The 15778-nt window shown below is 32.8% G+C and overlaps 1 protein-coding gene across 2 annotated transcripts in view; it reads right to left on the bottom strand.

Moving 5' to 3' along the window:
• LOC129956912 (uncharacterized) overlaps positions 1–15778 on the bottom strand; it is a 143062-nt gene that overhangs the window by 99754 nt on the left and 27530 nt on the right. The window contains exon 2 of one of the 2 annotated variants that reach the window (XM_056068939.1): positions 14310–14388. The exons of the other annotated variant lie outside the window; for it this stretch is intronic. Within the exon in view, the coding sequence (XP_055924914.1) occupies positions 14310–14388 (79 nt within the window). The remainder of the gene's footprint in view (positions 1–14309; positions 14389–15778) is intronic. 2 annotated transcript variants of the gene reach the window in all.

The following is a 15778-nucleotide window of genomic DNA, read 5'->3' as shown; positions in this document are numbered from 1 at the left end:
TTGCATAGAGCAGAACAGGAATAATAAGAGTCTTATAAATTCTTAAGTGTAGTTTTTCGACTGATTAAACTGGACCTTAGTTGCTTTTTCAATCCAAAGAAACATTTATTAGACATTTTTTTCTGATGTCAATTTTAGCTCCGAGTTTATTATTGTTATTAATTATTATGCCAAGGTATTTATTATCTAGTTCTTTACATTTTTTAAGTATTGTGTTCACTTGTACATTGACAAACAGGTAGAAAAACAATGGATTTCGTTCCAAATTTGGCGGAAATCTACAAAATTTTAGTAAAGATCACATACTAAATTTTCCGCGTTCTTCTCTAGCGTTTTTAATTTAACGTTTCACAGAAAGACAAATTCCAAAAATGTGTTGGCGAATTTGGCTGGAAATTTCAAATAACAAGAAGATTCGTCAAAATCTCAAAATCGAAATTTTTTTGACAATTATAACACTTTATCTTGGCGCATTTCGTGTTCAAAAAGGTAAAAATAAAAGGATAGAATAAAGTTATGATGCAAAACAACGCAACGACATTCAAAAAACCAGATGTCTCCAAACTCGCCAAGTGAAACGATCCAAGCTCTGGCATTTTCCACCGCACGCGTTATCTTTCATCCACATCAGTCCTTCTAATTTAAATTAACGGGTGAATATGCGATGGCCAAGACATGTTTATGCCCGGCAGATGGCCGACAGTTTGTTGAATGGTGTTTATGTTGGTGCAGGAATGCAAAAATGCCGTGCGCGAGTGTTTGCATAATTGGAACTTGCGAGAGATGACCTCGTTTCCATTTCTTTTTAACTCGATGGCTTATCGCTTTATTTTGTTCTTGCTGCTGCTGTTGTTTCTTTCAGTTTTCACTGCTGTCTTCCGCATTTCATGCCTCTGGGATGTATTGGAGGTGCTTAAATCTTGGTAAATGGGGTCTTCACTAGACTGATAAAGTGGATGTGTAGTTAGTTATTAAGTAGGACACTCTTGCATCAGCTCCTGCTTGTGCATGCGGTGTGGAAAGGTAACGAGGAATTTCGTATCGTGCGAGTTAGTGACCTTTAACTTCAGAGCTGGAGAATATTTCGGTGGTTTATTGCAAAGATATTTCCAAGTGGGAAGGTTGTTTTGTGAGAAGAATTCTAAAATACAAAAGTTTAAGTGACTGTTGAGTGCAAACTGAGTAAATAGCGGATTTCCGTGTGATAATTTGTTACTTTCCATTTTTCGGCTAAATGCAAAATGAGTAAACCGAAGATTTTATAATTTGTTAATTTCAATATTTCAATTAAATTACAGTTTCAGTACTCGTATTTGAAACAATTCGTAAGGATTTCCCTATTCCGTATCTGAATCGTTGGTTCGTTGGTTCCAGTATTTCCGTAGCTGAATCGTTGGTTCCAGTATTTCCGTAGCTGAATCGTAGGTTCCAGTATTTCCGTAGCTGAATCGTAGGTTCCAGTATTTCCGTAGCTGAATCGTAGGTTCCAGTATTTCCGTAGCTGAATCGTAGGTTCGAGTATTTCCGTAGCTGAATCGTTGGTTCGAGTATTTCCGTAGCTGAATCGTTGGTTCGAGTATTTCCGTAGCTGAATCGTTGGTTCGAGTATTTCCGTAGCTGAATCGTTGGTTCGAGTATTTCCGTAGCTGAATCGTTGGTTCGAGTATTTCCGTAGCTGAATCGTTGGTTCGAGTATTTCCGTAGCTGAATCGTTGGTTCGAGTATTTCCGTAGCTGAATCGTTGGTTCGAGTATTTCCGTAGCTGAATCGTTGGTTCGAGTATTTCCGTAGCTGAATCGTTGGTTCGAGTATTTCCGTAGCTGAATTTTTGGTTCGAGTATTTCCGTAGCTGAATCGTTGGTTTCAGTATTTGTAAATAGATTTATTTAGCATTTCAGTTGGCACATTTATTGCCATGTAAGTCACAGGGTTTGATATTGAACTTTCCTTTCGGACCGCGCCAGTGTCTGACTTCGTACTTTTCGTCCAGGACATATCAGCTACTGTTGATTGACGGTGCAATTTCATTCAGGCTGCGGCAATCATTCATGACTAACAATACAAATTTAAAAAATTATACTACCTTAATAAATTTTTTATATGAAGATCACAAAATATAGCATTTAAATATATGCTGTCTTGTCACAATTTTACATAGATCTCAGGTTGCCAGTTTATCAAAGAAATCAGATGTCGCGAGTTAGATGGAAAAGAAATCAAAATCAATTTGCCGCTTAATATGTTGGGTAACAGTTTCAGAATTCAGTAGTTGCATTCGGATTTGGTATTTGTAAACTAGTAAAATCGAAGATTTTCTCAAGGTGGTTATTTTCTCGTACACCATGTTTAATGCAAAATATTATTATCGTCTGGACATTGGCCTCCTAATTTTGACGAATCTCCACGTTTCATATCTGTCCTTCAGTGTGAAAAACTATTTTTCGAATAATCCAAATCCATTCGAAAACGCAAGTACTAATTTTGTTAATTTAATAATTTGCTGTTTTCTTGCTTTTGGTATTTCCGCTAAGTGTAAACTGGGTAAACAGCGCATTTTATTTGATAAATTTGTTCCCTTTTTTTTTATGGATCCTATACGAGAAAGTATTGTCATCTTCCGAACATTCAAATTTGAGAATTCATCGACGAATCTACATATTTGAATTTTCTTGGGTCCGTAACACTATTTATGAAATAACAAATCCTTGCGAGCTCTCTTCAAAAACGGAATAAGATGGATTACATTTATTATAAGGTTCTCATAACAGTTATAGACCAATGCCGAATTTTGGACAAACAGTGTATATGTACGCGTGTCCATCCAAGGACATGCGAGAAAGTTAATGGGAAAACATTACCACGGGTCTCAGATTGCAACAATGGTTTTATAAATCTCTGCAATCAACTAAAATAAAAACGCTTGATATTCGCCACTTAAATGAGTCGCACGTGCAAAAGGCGTGCGACGAATTAACCTACTTAAAAACCTTGAAGCAAACACTAAATCATTCCGAAGCGCTATAAATTTAAATTAAGAAGCGCAATTAATGTTTTTTGCTGTCTACGGACTATTAGTTTAATAAAAACAAATTCCAACGCAAATTGAGCCATGTAGAGAGTTTAGTTTGGTTTAGTTATATTAACGTCCCGTTTTAAAGCAACATCACGGCTATTTTGGGAAGGACCTCGTCATTTTGACCTGCGGTCAGATGACGAGGATGACACCAGAAATGGCACCCACTCTCCAAACGTCCACACCATACCAGCGGGAGGATGCTCGGCCCCGACGGACCGCTTACACGACGGTTCTTCGGTGGAACTGGACCTCGAACCTGAAACCTTCTGGTTCCGAAGCCGGGACTATACCACCAAGTCACCGCGGCAGCGCCATGTAGATAGATACAGACTATAATGCAACTAAATTACTGATATAAGTAAGAAGTTAACACTAAATTATTTATTATAATTCCTGAGATTTTAGGATCTAGAATTAGTATGCCAGTTCATATTCAGAATACGAAACCGGAAACGGGTGGGGTGGGGGTAACGTCGGGGCAGGGATGCGAGTATCATATCCCGGGAATTAGACTTGAGCATTGAGATACGGACCAATAACTGAAGTTTATATTGTTTCAAGAAAACATGACATATGGGCTAACACATAAATATTGTGAAGCAAACAACGTTTATTTTTGTTACAAGACTAACCAAACTATTCGTATAAATTGCAGCACGCGTTTAAACTATTCGCGTAAAGAATAAATCGCATGACCTTGAAATTTTGCTTAGTGCTTCATAATGCTGTTATAAAAAAAGACAGCAAAATAAAACATTCATAAGTTTGGAGACTTGGTAAGAGGATATAACAGCCCGTGATACACACTTAATAGAAAGTAATAATCTATAAGATATATAGCCTTAGATATTATATGTAACACTCTGATAAACAATTGAATACACTGCTCGAAATACAGCAATATAATATCCAAAGTAAATTGAATTTTTAATCATTTCACATTTTTAGAAGATGAGGTAATTTTTTTTATTATCTGAATCGTTAAGGAATAAATACGCAGTAGAAAAGCACTATAATCACTATTTTTGAATCACGAAAGCAGTAGAATCAACTAACTTGCATAATACTTAGTGTAAGAAAGGCATCGAGCATAAAATAAAAGTACGTATATATTTTAAGAAAATTGATTTAAGTAAGTTGTCGTTAATCATTATTAAGTTAATCTAATAATGTGTAATCGATATGCTTAAGCAACCTTATTCATAAAAAAAAAACCCCTTTAGAAATGCTATTTTTCACGCCCAGTTTAAACTGCTAATATCACATAAGGTTATGATGTGTTCTAATTTTTCTAGTCAAAAACACATCGCAAGTTTGTACCTTTTTTTTTTGCATAAATATCTTTAAATATGATTTCAACAACAAAAAATTAATGGATTACAAACAACAAAACGTTTTTTAAAATTCGGACGTGCAATTTTTCATTTTTTCAAATCAACTAACTCAATAATATTTTACGAAAAAAAACTAAACAGTTCTTTATAAATTAGGTCAGAAAGCAAGAGGCATGCAGAAAATAGAACGATAAATGCATTTCAGCTAACGAGAGAAAGAAAAAAATCCCATTCCAACGTTATTTTCATACTAGTTTTGGCATCAGCTTAACGCTCTGCAAAGGTTTCGGTTTACAACTCACGGCGATGGCAGCGCCACTTCCCGCGTAAACTGGTTGTGACGTATGCTTTGGGTGTAGTAGAAAGGGTCTTTCAATGGCACTAGCAAACGACCTTCGCAGTTATGCCAGAGCCAAGTGCACTGTACCTCCCGCTGGCAATGCTTTTATCGTTTGCTGCTCGGAACACGCTTTCTGCTTGCCACTACATAACCCAGCTTCCTTGACTGACGTCACAGCAGCTCGTGAATCAAAAAGAAACATCTTTTTGGAGAATGCCCACAGAATTATGTTCGGAAGAATAACAAATATCTCACTGGTGACCTCAATTTGCGCTTGGAACTCTTTTCTTTTCTGGGAGACAGACGGGAAAAATAGCTGCACTTTATTGAATATAACTGTTATCAAATCACAAGAACTAAATCGCAAATCACAGTTAAGGCTTTCTGGCGCATAATGAATAATAATCACTGTTGATGCATGTAGTGATTTTTTTTTTCCTTGCTTAGGCCTTCACTAGAAAACATCAGAAGTTTCAGATGCATAGAAATATCTAAAATATTGAGCATAATTGTCATTAAGTGAAAAATAATTTATAATTTTTGCAGGAAGTTTTAAAAAATTATGTTGCAAAGAACTTTCGCTTGTATGACCTTGATTTGCGGTTGTAACTTTTTTTTTACAGGAAAATAATTGCGTTTTTATACTATAACTTATCAAATCAATAAAGAGTTTTAGGCATATAATTAATAATAGATAATAAATATAGCGATTTTACCATCTTAGAGCTGGAGAACAAAACATTAATGTAATAAAAATGAATGTTTGATGTTTTAGATTCTTACGTAAAATATTTAAAAGCTTGAATGTTTTACATAAGAATATAAAAAAGGGGTTTTTTAAAAAAGGTCATATAATAAGTGGCCTTCAATTTGCGGTTAGACTTGCAACATATGTGGAAGTAAGTTACGCTTTATTATACTTAGCAAATCACTCAATCACTAATCACAGTTCAATAGAATAATGATGAATATTAAATAATCAATTTTGATGAATAGTGACATTGAAAAGAAAATGGCAAGGTCATTTCAAAATCAACGGAACAAAACTTTTTTTTTTTTCGTTTTAAACTTTTAAAAAGGGCCATTTTTTTCTAGTCATATTGTGTTAAAATATTTTTAGGCTTGAAATTAGAATAAGAAAAGGGATTCATTTAGCTTATTAGATAAATTTAATTTGATTAATTAATTCATTTGGTTAATTAATAATTAAGTAACAAATCAAGATACATCATTTTGTCTGAGATAAAGAACTGAAGCATCTAAGTTTCTGACTAACTAAAAACATTTGTCAGAACTTATGCCAACCTATATAATTTCATACAAAGATTTTTAAATTTGGTGGGAAGTATACTTCCCACGGCCTAAGAAAGGGTTAAAAAATATGACCGAAAATATACATAGGCAACTACATTTGGCCTTGTTAACATCCATTTAAGTGATAAATAATAAACTTTGCTGAAAATGGATAAAATTGAAATTACGGATATAAAAAAAAATGTCAGATGCATTTTACTCATAACGGCAAGTAGCATGGAAATCAAATTTCAGATTTTACTATAGTTATTTTACATTAAAGATTGCCAGCTTTCAAAATGCAATAAAATAAAGTTTCTCGGCAACTAACTGCACTTTAAAATAAATGTACCAAAAATATAATGTCTCATTCAAATAAACGAAGCAGCGCAAAGGATTTCATAATTAAATTGGCGCAAGTATTTGGCATGTATACATTATTCCAATGGATTTTATTGTTCAAACACGGATTAAAGAATTGCTGACAATCAATTGGATAACAAAATTCAAATTGTAAAAATTCAATTTTAGCAACACAGTACAATATATTTATTTTTTTCTGATAATGCTGCACTATTCTTTGATATAAATGGTTTTATTAATTTTCTTTCCTTATTATTAGTTTCAACTCTCTGAAAATAAATTTATTTAAAATCACTATTTAATGCAACGCTTGCAAACAGAATCAAAATTTTACAAGATGAAATGAAAAATTATTTTATGCTATTGTATAATAGTATAATTTCCAGTAAAGATAAATACATTAGTCCGTGAAAATCGTGGAATACAGAAAAAATAGACAACTTAAGACTCGGTAATAGAGAATTATTTTCGTTTAGTTATATTAATGTCCCATTTTTTAAAGCAGCTTGGACAATTTTGGAACGGACCTCGAAATTCTGAACCGCGGTCAGATGACGAGGACGACACCCGAGCTGGCATCCCCCTCTCCAAACTTCCATTCTACACCAGCGGGAGGACGTTTCACCCCGACGGATTAAACGTGCACCAGACCCGCTTATACAACGGGTCTTCGGTGGAATCGGGTTTCGAACCTGAAATCTTTCAGTTCCGAGGCCGACACCGTACCACCAGGCCACCGCAGCCTGCGATAATAGAGGGATAAACAGTTGAAGGGTTAAAAGTGGCACATAAAAAGGTATGCAATAAACATTCTGAAGGCAAAATATAGCCCAACTGATATTTTAAGAACCAAGCAGACTCGAATATTAAAATGCTAGCAAGAAAAAAATTTAAAAATATCAATGATAACAGGAAAATTTATTTATACGTCACATACAATGATAATTTCTCTTTCTTTTACGCCTTTGACAATGAATACCTATTACTGTATTTCAAGGGCTATCTTTATGAATTTGAACACTCTAAATTAGAATAATTTGACTGCCTATCAGAATTGAAACAAGCAATTTAACCACTTTTTTTTTCAATGAAAATATCTATTAATAGCTGAAATGAGGGAGGGGGGGTGCTAAATGCCTTATAATTTTGCAAGACAGCTTCAGTCATTCCCAATGGTATAACGAATAACTCAATAACTTTATACACATCTCCTGAACGCGTCTGTATGTTTGAAAGAGAAAAACTCGAGAAATGCTGATATTGGAGATGTTTCCACCATTTTGTAGGGCATTTATTGGGGGAGGTTTTAGTATATTAAAATCATATCAAAATAAGAAAAAGGAGTTTTATAATCGCGATTTTAATTATTTTCCTAATAAAGCTAAAGAACAAACGTTTCACACTGCTGGAATTGACTTAAGCAAAGAATGTTTCTCATGGACAACTTTATGTAGCACTTTCTAGAGTTACATCCAAACAAAAATCTTTTTGTCTTGGCATCAGGAAGAAAAACACCCCATATAGTTTACAAAGAAATATTATGAAGCAAACTGAATTTTATTTTCATATCAGGTTATACAGAGTTGATAAGCAAGTGTGGAACAGTGGATACAACGACTTATTTGCATATTTTTAAAACAGCTTTTCTATTGTATATTTTTAATGATTGGTGTTTGTCTATGAACATATAATATTTTAACATTTTTAAAAGGCAAAATATTTCTGAATGTGTGCTATACAAAATTGCTTTGTAGTTATTTTTGATGATTTTTAAATATATTTTTTATGTTTGTTGATGTTGCGTGACATGCCCATGTCCTATCAGGTGGAGGCTAGACTTAAAAGCTAATTTGTCTACTTGGATGTTATGCCATGGGCAACGCTGTGCGGGTATTCATAGTTATAAATATATATATATATATATATATATATATATAAAAACACTGGCAAACATTTGATTCACACACGATTCTTTTTGAACATTTTTTTTTAATTTAAAATTAAGGGGGAATCAGTGTAGTTAATTTTTACTTCCCCTCTCTATTTTATGCTCCCTTAAATATATCAAGGATTGAACAAGATGGTTACGCATATGTTATATACAACAGTCATCGTCTCGCACTGACAGTTTTTGAAAATTACTGTCTAATTATGATTTGTATCAATCTTAATTAAAGTCTAATTTTAATTAATTTCATTAAAGTCAATTTAATTAATTTTAATTAAAATCAATCTTAATTAAAGTCTAATTAATCTAATCTTAATTACTGTCTAATTATGATTTGTATTACATCTTAATTAAAACATACAATTTCGCATTCTAGTTTAGTAAAATTTCTTTCGTATGCTTAGTGAAAAATCGCAGCAAAACAATGCAATATAGAAATAATTATTCGGTTAAAAATAAGATAAATTACGTACATTGACTACGTAATAAATGTACTCCTAAAATATGGTATAATATATTTTTAGCATAGTTTAAGAAACAGGTTTATATTATTATAGGCATAATCCTACTTTTTTTTTAAAAGAAAAAAATCATAATCATTTTATTATGCAATAAAGTGGTTAGGTTTAAACTATATTAATTCACTGTCGAATGATTTAAAGTTTTAAGTATCTACTTTGTTAAGAAATAATGAGGTTATAAAAACGCATTTCTAGTTCCTTTTGAGTAACTAAAACATTTTTTCCCCTAGTTTTCATCACGAAACAAACTTAGCTTTACTATCAATGATAATACGCTATTCTAGATAATTTTAAGATCGAGAACGATCGAAATTGAAATATTTTTCTAGAGTAATGCTCCCTTAAGTTTTTAGAAAATTTACACAAAAATGCGCACATTTTAATCTTGTTTTATAATTTCTGTCAGTTTCGAATGTTTTGATATTAAATTAAACTTGAGTTCGTTAAAAGTGCTTCCTCTTATAGTATGCACTATCAAATATACACGAATATTATTTAAAACATTGAAATGAATTGGAATCTCTTCAAACCACGTTAAAATAACATACTATCGAGTACTTTTTTTTAAAAAGAGATTTCAAAAGAATACCTATTTATATACAAAGCGGTCATATAAGTTTCGTTACCAAAGTATTTGACCTCTAGCAGAAAAGTTGCAAATAAAAAGCTAAGTTAAAAAACCCCCAACGACTTAAGGGTTAAAAAAACTTATTGCCAAAAATCAAAAACTACTCGGATTCGGGTTCTAAATTTGTTTCATCATAGGAAAAAGTGGTTCATAATATGCCACAAATCAGAAAGGGCACAAAAAATAATAAAACTGCATTTAGTAATTCCCAACAAGTATAGATTAACCCTTTGATTACATCCGGTAAGAAAAAAACATTAGCACATATTATGCAAGCCCTATTATATTTAACATACCGCGAATTTTACCGTTTGTTGCTATAAACAGTATATTGAGGGAAGGAGAAAAATTAATAGGAACTAGGAAAGTTTCCAAGTTCTGAGAGTCCTTGGCAGTGCTTTTAGCTCTAGAAATACCTGTTCGTTCACGCTAACAGTAAAAGAAAAAAAAAAAAAATCCACCATCCCTTTCAAACCTAATTAAAGAAACTGGATTTTGAACGTAACCAGCGTTAAAACAAAGGAATTTCCCACAATTCAAAGGAAGAGTCGAGTCTTCTGCTTCAGACAGCAGGTCTTCGCTTTTCAACGTTGACAATAGACCTGAACTTGTTTGAAATGTCTTCTTTTTTAAACTCTTCAGACTATTCTAGCACACTTGCTCAGGTAATCCAAAGCAGGCTCTGAACTGTCAGAAATAACACTTCTCTTTCCTGCATTTCTACGCCCAACGTTCATTTCCAGTGACCTTGGCGTTTGCGAGATCTTCGAGTTGACAGTTTGGACTGCCCAATGCTGCCTTTGTTCAAAGGAATGACATATAGGTTACTCGAAATTGCCAGGGCAGCTTCAATTTTATTCCAGTTCTTCACTTTTTATTTATTCTTTTCCTCTCCCCTCCCCCCTCTTCAACGGCTTGCCAAACGTTATTTGCTTCAAGGTAATCTTTTTCCTGAAGGCGCAGATCGTTAACACGATTATCATAATAATTGTGTAATGCAATCACAAGCGAAACTCCTTTACCAACAAATAGGGTATCAAAAGAAAGAATTGATGGAGTAGCAAACCGGTATCTCAATCAAGGTCAAGCTGGCAGTTAAATCTCTCATTAACTTAAAAGACTAGAATTTAAGACTTTATAATTTCGCCACCTTTATTGTCTCGTTCTTCATACGGATGATTGAATGCGATTTTAAAACATGGTAACAGAAAGAAGGAAAACCAAATTTGCAAAGAAGAAACAATATGATACTGTGGTTAGCCACGCACAAAAGAGCAAGATATCAGGGTAAGATATTCATCTTTAGCCGTAGTGTTTTCTTAACCAAGGAAAGGAAATAGAGTCATGGTGACTTATCTCAAGTCCAAATGAGATCACAGAAAACAGTGGGAAAAGTTCCTCCTCCGAGTTAAGATATTCGAAGATATTGAGGTAGTTGTGCTTGCTTAGGGAGAGAAAAAGCCATGTTGACTAGGGAAACTAGGAAAAAAAAGTCATGGTGACTAGGAAAAAAAAAGTCATGGCAACTTATTTCGAGTCCAAATGAGATCACAGAAAGCGGTGGGAAAATTTCTTTCAAGCTAAAGTATGTGCAGATCTTGAGGCAGTTGTGGTTGCCATCTTTAATTTTGAAAGTAATTTTTCAATCCTTGAGAGTCAAACTGACCACACGTATGAATCCAATTGGACTGCGAGAAAAATTTTAGCACTTTCAAGGGTCTTTCGTAAAATTTAACACATTATTAAAAGAATAATGAAGTCGAAGATGAATATCAAATATATGACATTTACCAAATATAATAAGTAGTTCATGAACCATTTCATATTGCAATTTGAAATTCATCGGCTAATAATAATAAAATCTTTTCTTTAAAAAAATCTATAAAAGTTTATATATAAACAATTTAATAAATAAAATACTAATTTCTAATTATTTTCCGCGTTCAAAAAATGCATTAAAATAAAAGCAATCTTAAACAGGAAATTGACTCCACGTCCCAGTAAAGAATTAAAAGACAGACATTTTTAACTCAGGGTTAAAAATACCAAGAAGGATTGCATTTCTTGTTAGCTTACATGAAATATTTAGCTTTTCCCAATAATTTTTGGAGCAGATGAAATTAATGGGTGCGAAAAAAAAATAATATATATACAGCACATAAGTTTAAGCTATATATTTTTAAAATCAAAACTATTTCCAAAAACTACATGTTTTATAGTTTGGTTACAGAAAAATTCACTCGCTGGAGTGAATTTTGGATACGATAAATAACAAGTTTGCTCACTAAGTCAAATTTTAGAGTTCGAAGTGTTTTTGAAGAAACACTGAAGGCGGGAACAGCAAAATAAATTAATGAGCAATTTCGAAGCAAGAGTCTGAAAATAAACTAGTATACACAGAATCACGGTTTAAATTTACACACAACACACCTTTCAGACTTAAAAATAGAAAGTTTCCAAGAAATTTCATGGATCTTGGAAAAACTTTTCATCGTCTTCAATTACAAAAGGGATCTTTCAATTTCAAAATCCCGCTACAGAGCGGCGTTTTCCAACGTAGGTCATATGCATAAAAATGAACTTCTACCATCCGTCACTTTAGGAGCATACTGGATCTAAAAGCAGTTTAAAATTCAACGAAGTAGAATAGAACAAAAATGTTGGAAAAGAAAAAAACGAAAAAAGAATAAAATAAACAAAAATGAATAAGCTTGATCTTTTTCAAAAAATTTTAAGCCCACATAGCGAAAATTTGGCAGCACCAACATGGCGGAAGACGATTCGTAGAACCACCAAACGATATGCGAAACAGAAGTTTCTGAACGAGCGGTGGCAAGTCGAGCAGCTGCCTAGAAGTGGGGAAAAGTGGAAAGGGGGAGAAAAATAGAGAGAAGAAGGTCAGGGAAAAAAAGTAATGAAATATGTTTGAAAGAAAGGTTTCTTCGAAGTCAATTTCACGCAGCGTGCTTCTCTGGAGGGAAATTCTTTTCTTTTGGAAGCCATTTTTAGATTGTAAGCGGGGGTAATTTAACGGCATCTACCGTTTCCCGGCACTCTCTTTTACCTACCGCTAAATATTTCTAATCGGAAAAATACATTTTTGTTATCGTTAATTTTTCGCTTTACTCCGAGAAAAGAAAGTTGTAAACAAGATTTCGTTAGGAAAGTGATACACACACACACACACACACACACACACACACACAAAAAAAAAAATATTTGAAAAAAATAAATAAATAAGAACAATAAAAGACTTCAATCATGTCATCGCAGAATGAAAGCGTTAAATAAAGTTTTAAAAGTCACTCTTTTCTATAAAAAAAAAAAAAAAAAAAGGTGGTGCGGAACTCTAATTAAGAAGATTACTTTCGAGTTATTAAAACTAAAGTATTTTGTACACCAAAAAAAAAAGTTATTTCGATCTCGAGAATTCAGTTACATTAATGTCCCCTTTTAAAGCAACACTAGGACTATTTCGGAACGGACCTCCTAATTTTGAACCACGGTCCGATGACGAGGACGACACCTGAACTGGTACAACCTTCACGCCACGCCACACCACACCACACCACTGGGAGGACGTTTGGCACGGACGGTTTTAACGTGCACCAGACTCGCTTACACGACGGTTCTTCGGTGGAATCAGGTCTCGAAAATGAAACCCTCCGATTCCGAATCGGGAACCTTACCACCAGGCCACCGTGGCCCTTTCTATCTCGGGAAATGCCTGCAGCGAGATAAGGCTATGTTTTAACCCAAGAAGTGAAGTGGGAAAGTTGGAATAATAAAAAATTTTTGAAAAAAATGGAAAGACCTAAAAATAAAATCGCCAACATTTAAAAAGCTAATATGATGAAAATGTTTACTTGGCGGAAATATTCTTTAATCACATGAAAAAATTTCACCTATGCCAAAGCCATATATGTTTTAGTTAATACATAGTAGTAGCACTTGGGCTAATTCAACACTATCAGGATTACAATACAAATTTGAATCAAGAAAAACTGCGTTTAAAAATGAAGACAGCCAGAGAAAATAAATAATTTTAATGAACACACAGCATCCAACACTTTCTACACAGCGCAATAAAATTTCGAAATAAAATAACGGAAATTTTTAATAAATTAATGATTAATTTTAGAAAAGATAAGATCTTCCTTTAACGTTTTTTTGATTGAATACAGTGTACAACAGTAAATGTTTCGAGTTAGTTAATGGCGTTAAAAATTGCCAGTTTATTATCAATAAGTTAAATAAGCCAGTTTATATCTTATTTATATTATAAGCATTTAACCAAAAATAAATAAATAAATAAGAAATAAAAAATAATTTGTTAAAAATTTTTAGTTTTGGTTTAATTAAAGTCAAAATAAATCAGAATTTGGTACAATTCAGTTTTAACGGAGACCAAAAAGCGCCAAGAAAAAATTTCGCCAAATTATTATTAATCGATTAAAATCGTCAAATTGGCGCAATTTTTTCTCGGCACTTTTTGGTTGCCGTTTCAATCGACAAGTAACTAGAATTTTAGAAGACATTTTGGCAAAATTTTAACACAACATTCAAAGATCTCGGGAAAAAAATCAGTATTTGACTGTAAGTATTCAATACATTGTCAGATATTTGATGAATTGGCGATAGCAAAACGGTTTATTTTACGATATCTTTTTTTTTTTTTTTTTGCCTACTCTTTGATTTGAGATTATTTCTTAGAAAATGCTTAGTCCTGATAAAGGTCAATTGCAGTTAGAGTTAATGCAAGCTGATTAGTATTCGTAGAAGCAATTATAAACCAGAATACGTTACCAAATAGATGAATCCAGTATCTGCAAAACAGGTCTGAGTCAGTGCCTCTCGCCCAATACTCGGTTTATCACATAAGAATCTAAAATAGATTAAAGGTTGTTTTTACTTTACTGTCTTTATATTTAAATAAATGCATTTTATTTCATTAATAAATGTATAGCTATGCAAAAGTGAAGATATGTACGTAGTTAAACTGTAGATATTAGCAATTATATAATATCGTTTGGCGACGCGACCAATAAAATATTTTTCAAACATTAGTGGTGAAAGCAGATTTTTCTCTTCAATATATTTTCAAATCATATGGTCAAAGGTGAATATTTGTTGATATGTTTTTCTCAAAGTGATCCGGTTAAATGTTTTTTTTTTTTACTTTATTTTTATTAAAGAAAATGCATACGAAGTAACTTTTATGCGTCTGTAAAGAAAAAAAAATGTGCTTTTTTTAAATACTTTTTTTGTATACGTAGTATAGAGAAAATAAGAGTAATTGCCAAAAAATTCGAACTCGAGATTTTGACATATCTTCCATGTTTTAGGTATGTTCCCTGACTTCGAAAAGCACATTTTTGAAAAAATGCCTGTTTCTCTGCGACAAAGATAACTCAAAAACGCTTTGAGCTAGACGGTTGAAATTTGGTATACGGTCTTTACATAAAATTTTCAGATTTCTATCATATTTTGAATAAAATCCGTTCAGAGGAAGTCCGTTTGTGCGAATATAAGATAACTACAAAAAAAAGAAAGCCAGATATACTAGATTCGGTACACATATTTATAACATTCATAATGTAGATACCTGTCAAATTTTGGACAAAAACTAAGAAATGGTTGACTGTCCGTCGGTCTGTACTTTGAAAGAAATGTAAACGCGATAGTTAGAAAGCGCAATGACTTAAATATATCATTTGGTACAGGATTTTGCGATTACGTGCAATTTTGCGTTTTGTTTTGATTTTCATACACTATTAATCGCATGAAAGGGATTAATCGCCAAGTATGGCACGTTACATTCAGTAAAAATGCTAAATTGGCGCTAAAATTTAATATTGCATAACTATTGCACGGTAATGCCATGCAAGATGTTCTCTGGCTTGACAAGTTCATTAGAGATCATGCGAGAAAGTTTTCGGGAGACTATTCCCGCTAATTATTTAATCACATTTTTAGCTTAGTATTTAATTTTATACAAAAGATAAATAAAATGAAAATTCAATAGAGCAATTCATAATAGGCGATTTGCATGCAAACGACCCATTAAAAACAAGGAAAGTGTGTTACATATGATTCTATTTTAAATGTTACGAAGAAGTTCAGAATTTATATCCCTAAAATTGTTTAACATTCTGAAATAAAGTTTAGCGTTAGTAACGCTAAATTAATTAATAATAAAGAAATTTAAAACCATTTACCTTAAAAAGGCGATAAACATTTCACTTTAAATAGAGTTTTAAAAGTAAAATAAATGT

The sequence above is a fragment of the Argiope bruennichi genome, chromosome 11, assembly GCF_947563725.1.
Source record: "Argiope bruennichi chromosome 11, qqArgBrue1.1, whole genome shotgun sequence".
Classification (NCBI taxonomy): Eukaryota; Metazoa; Arthropoda; class Arachnida; order Araneae; family Araneidae; genus Argiope; species Argiope bruennichi.
Note: the sequence above shows the minus strand (reverse complement) of the source record. Positions and strands in the feature narration are given on the sequence as shown.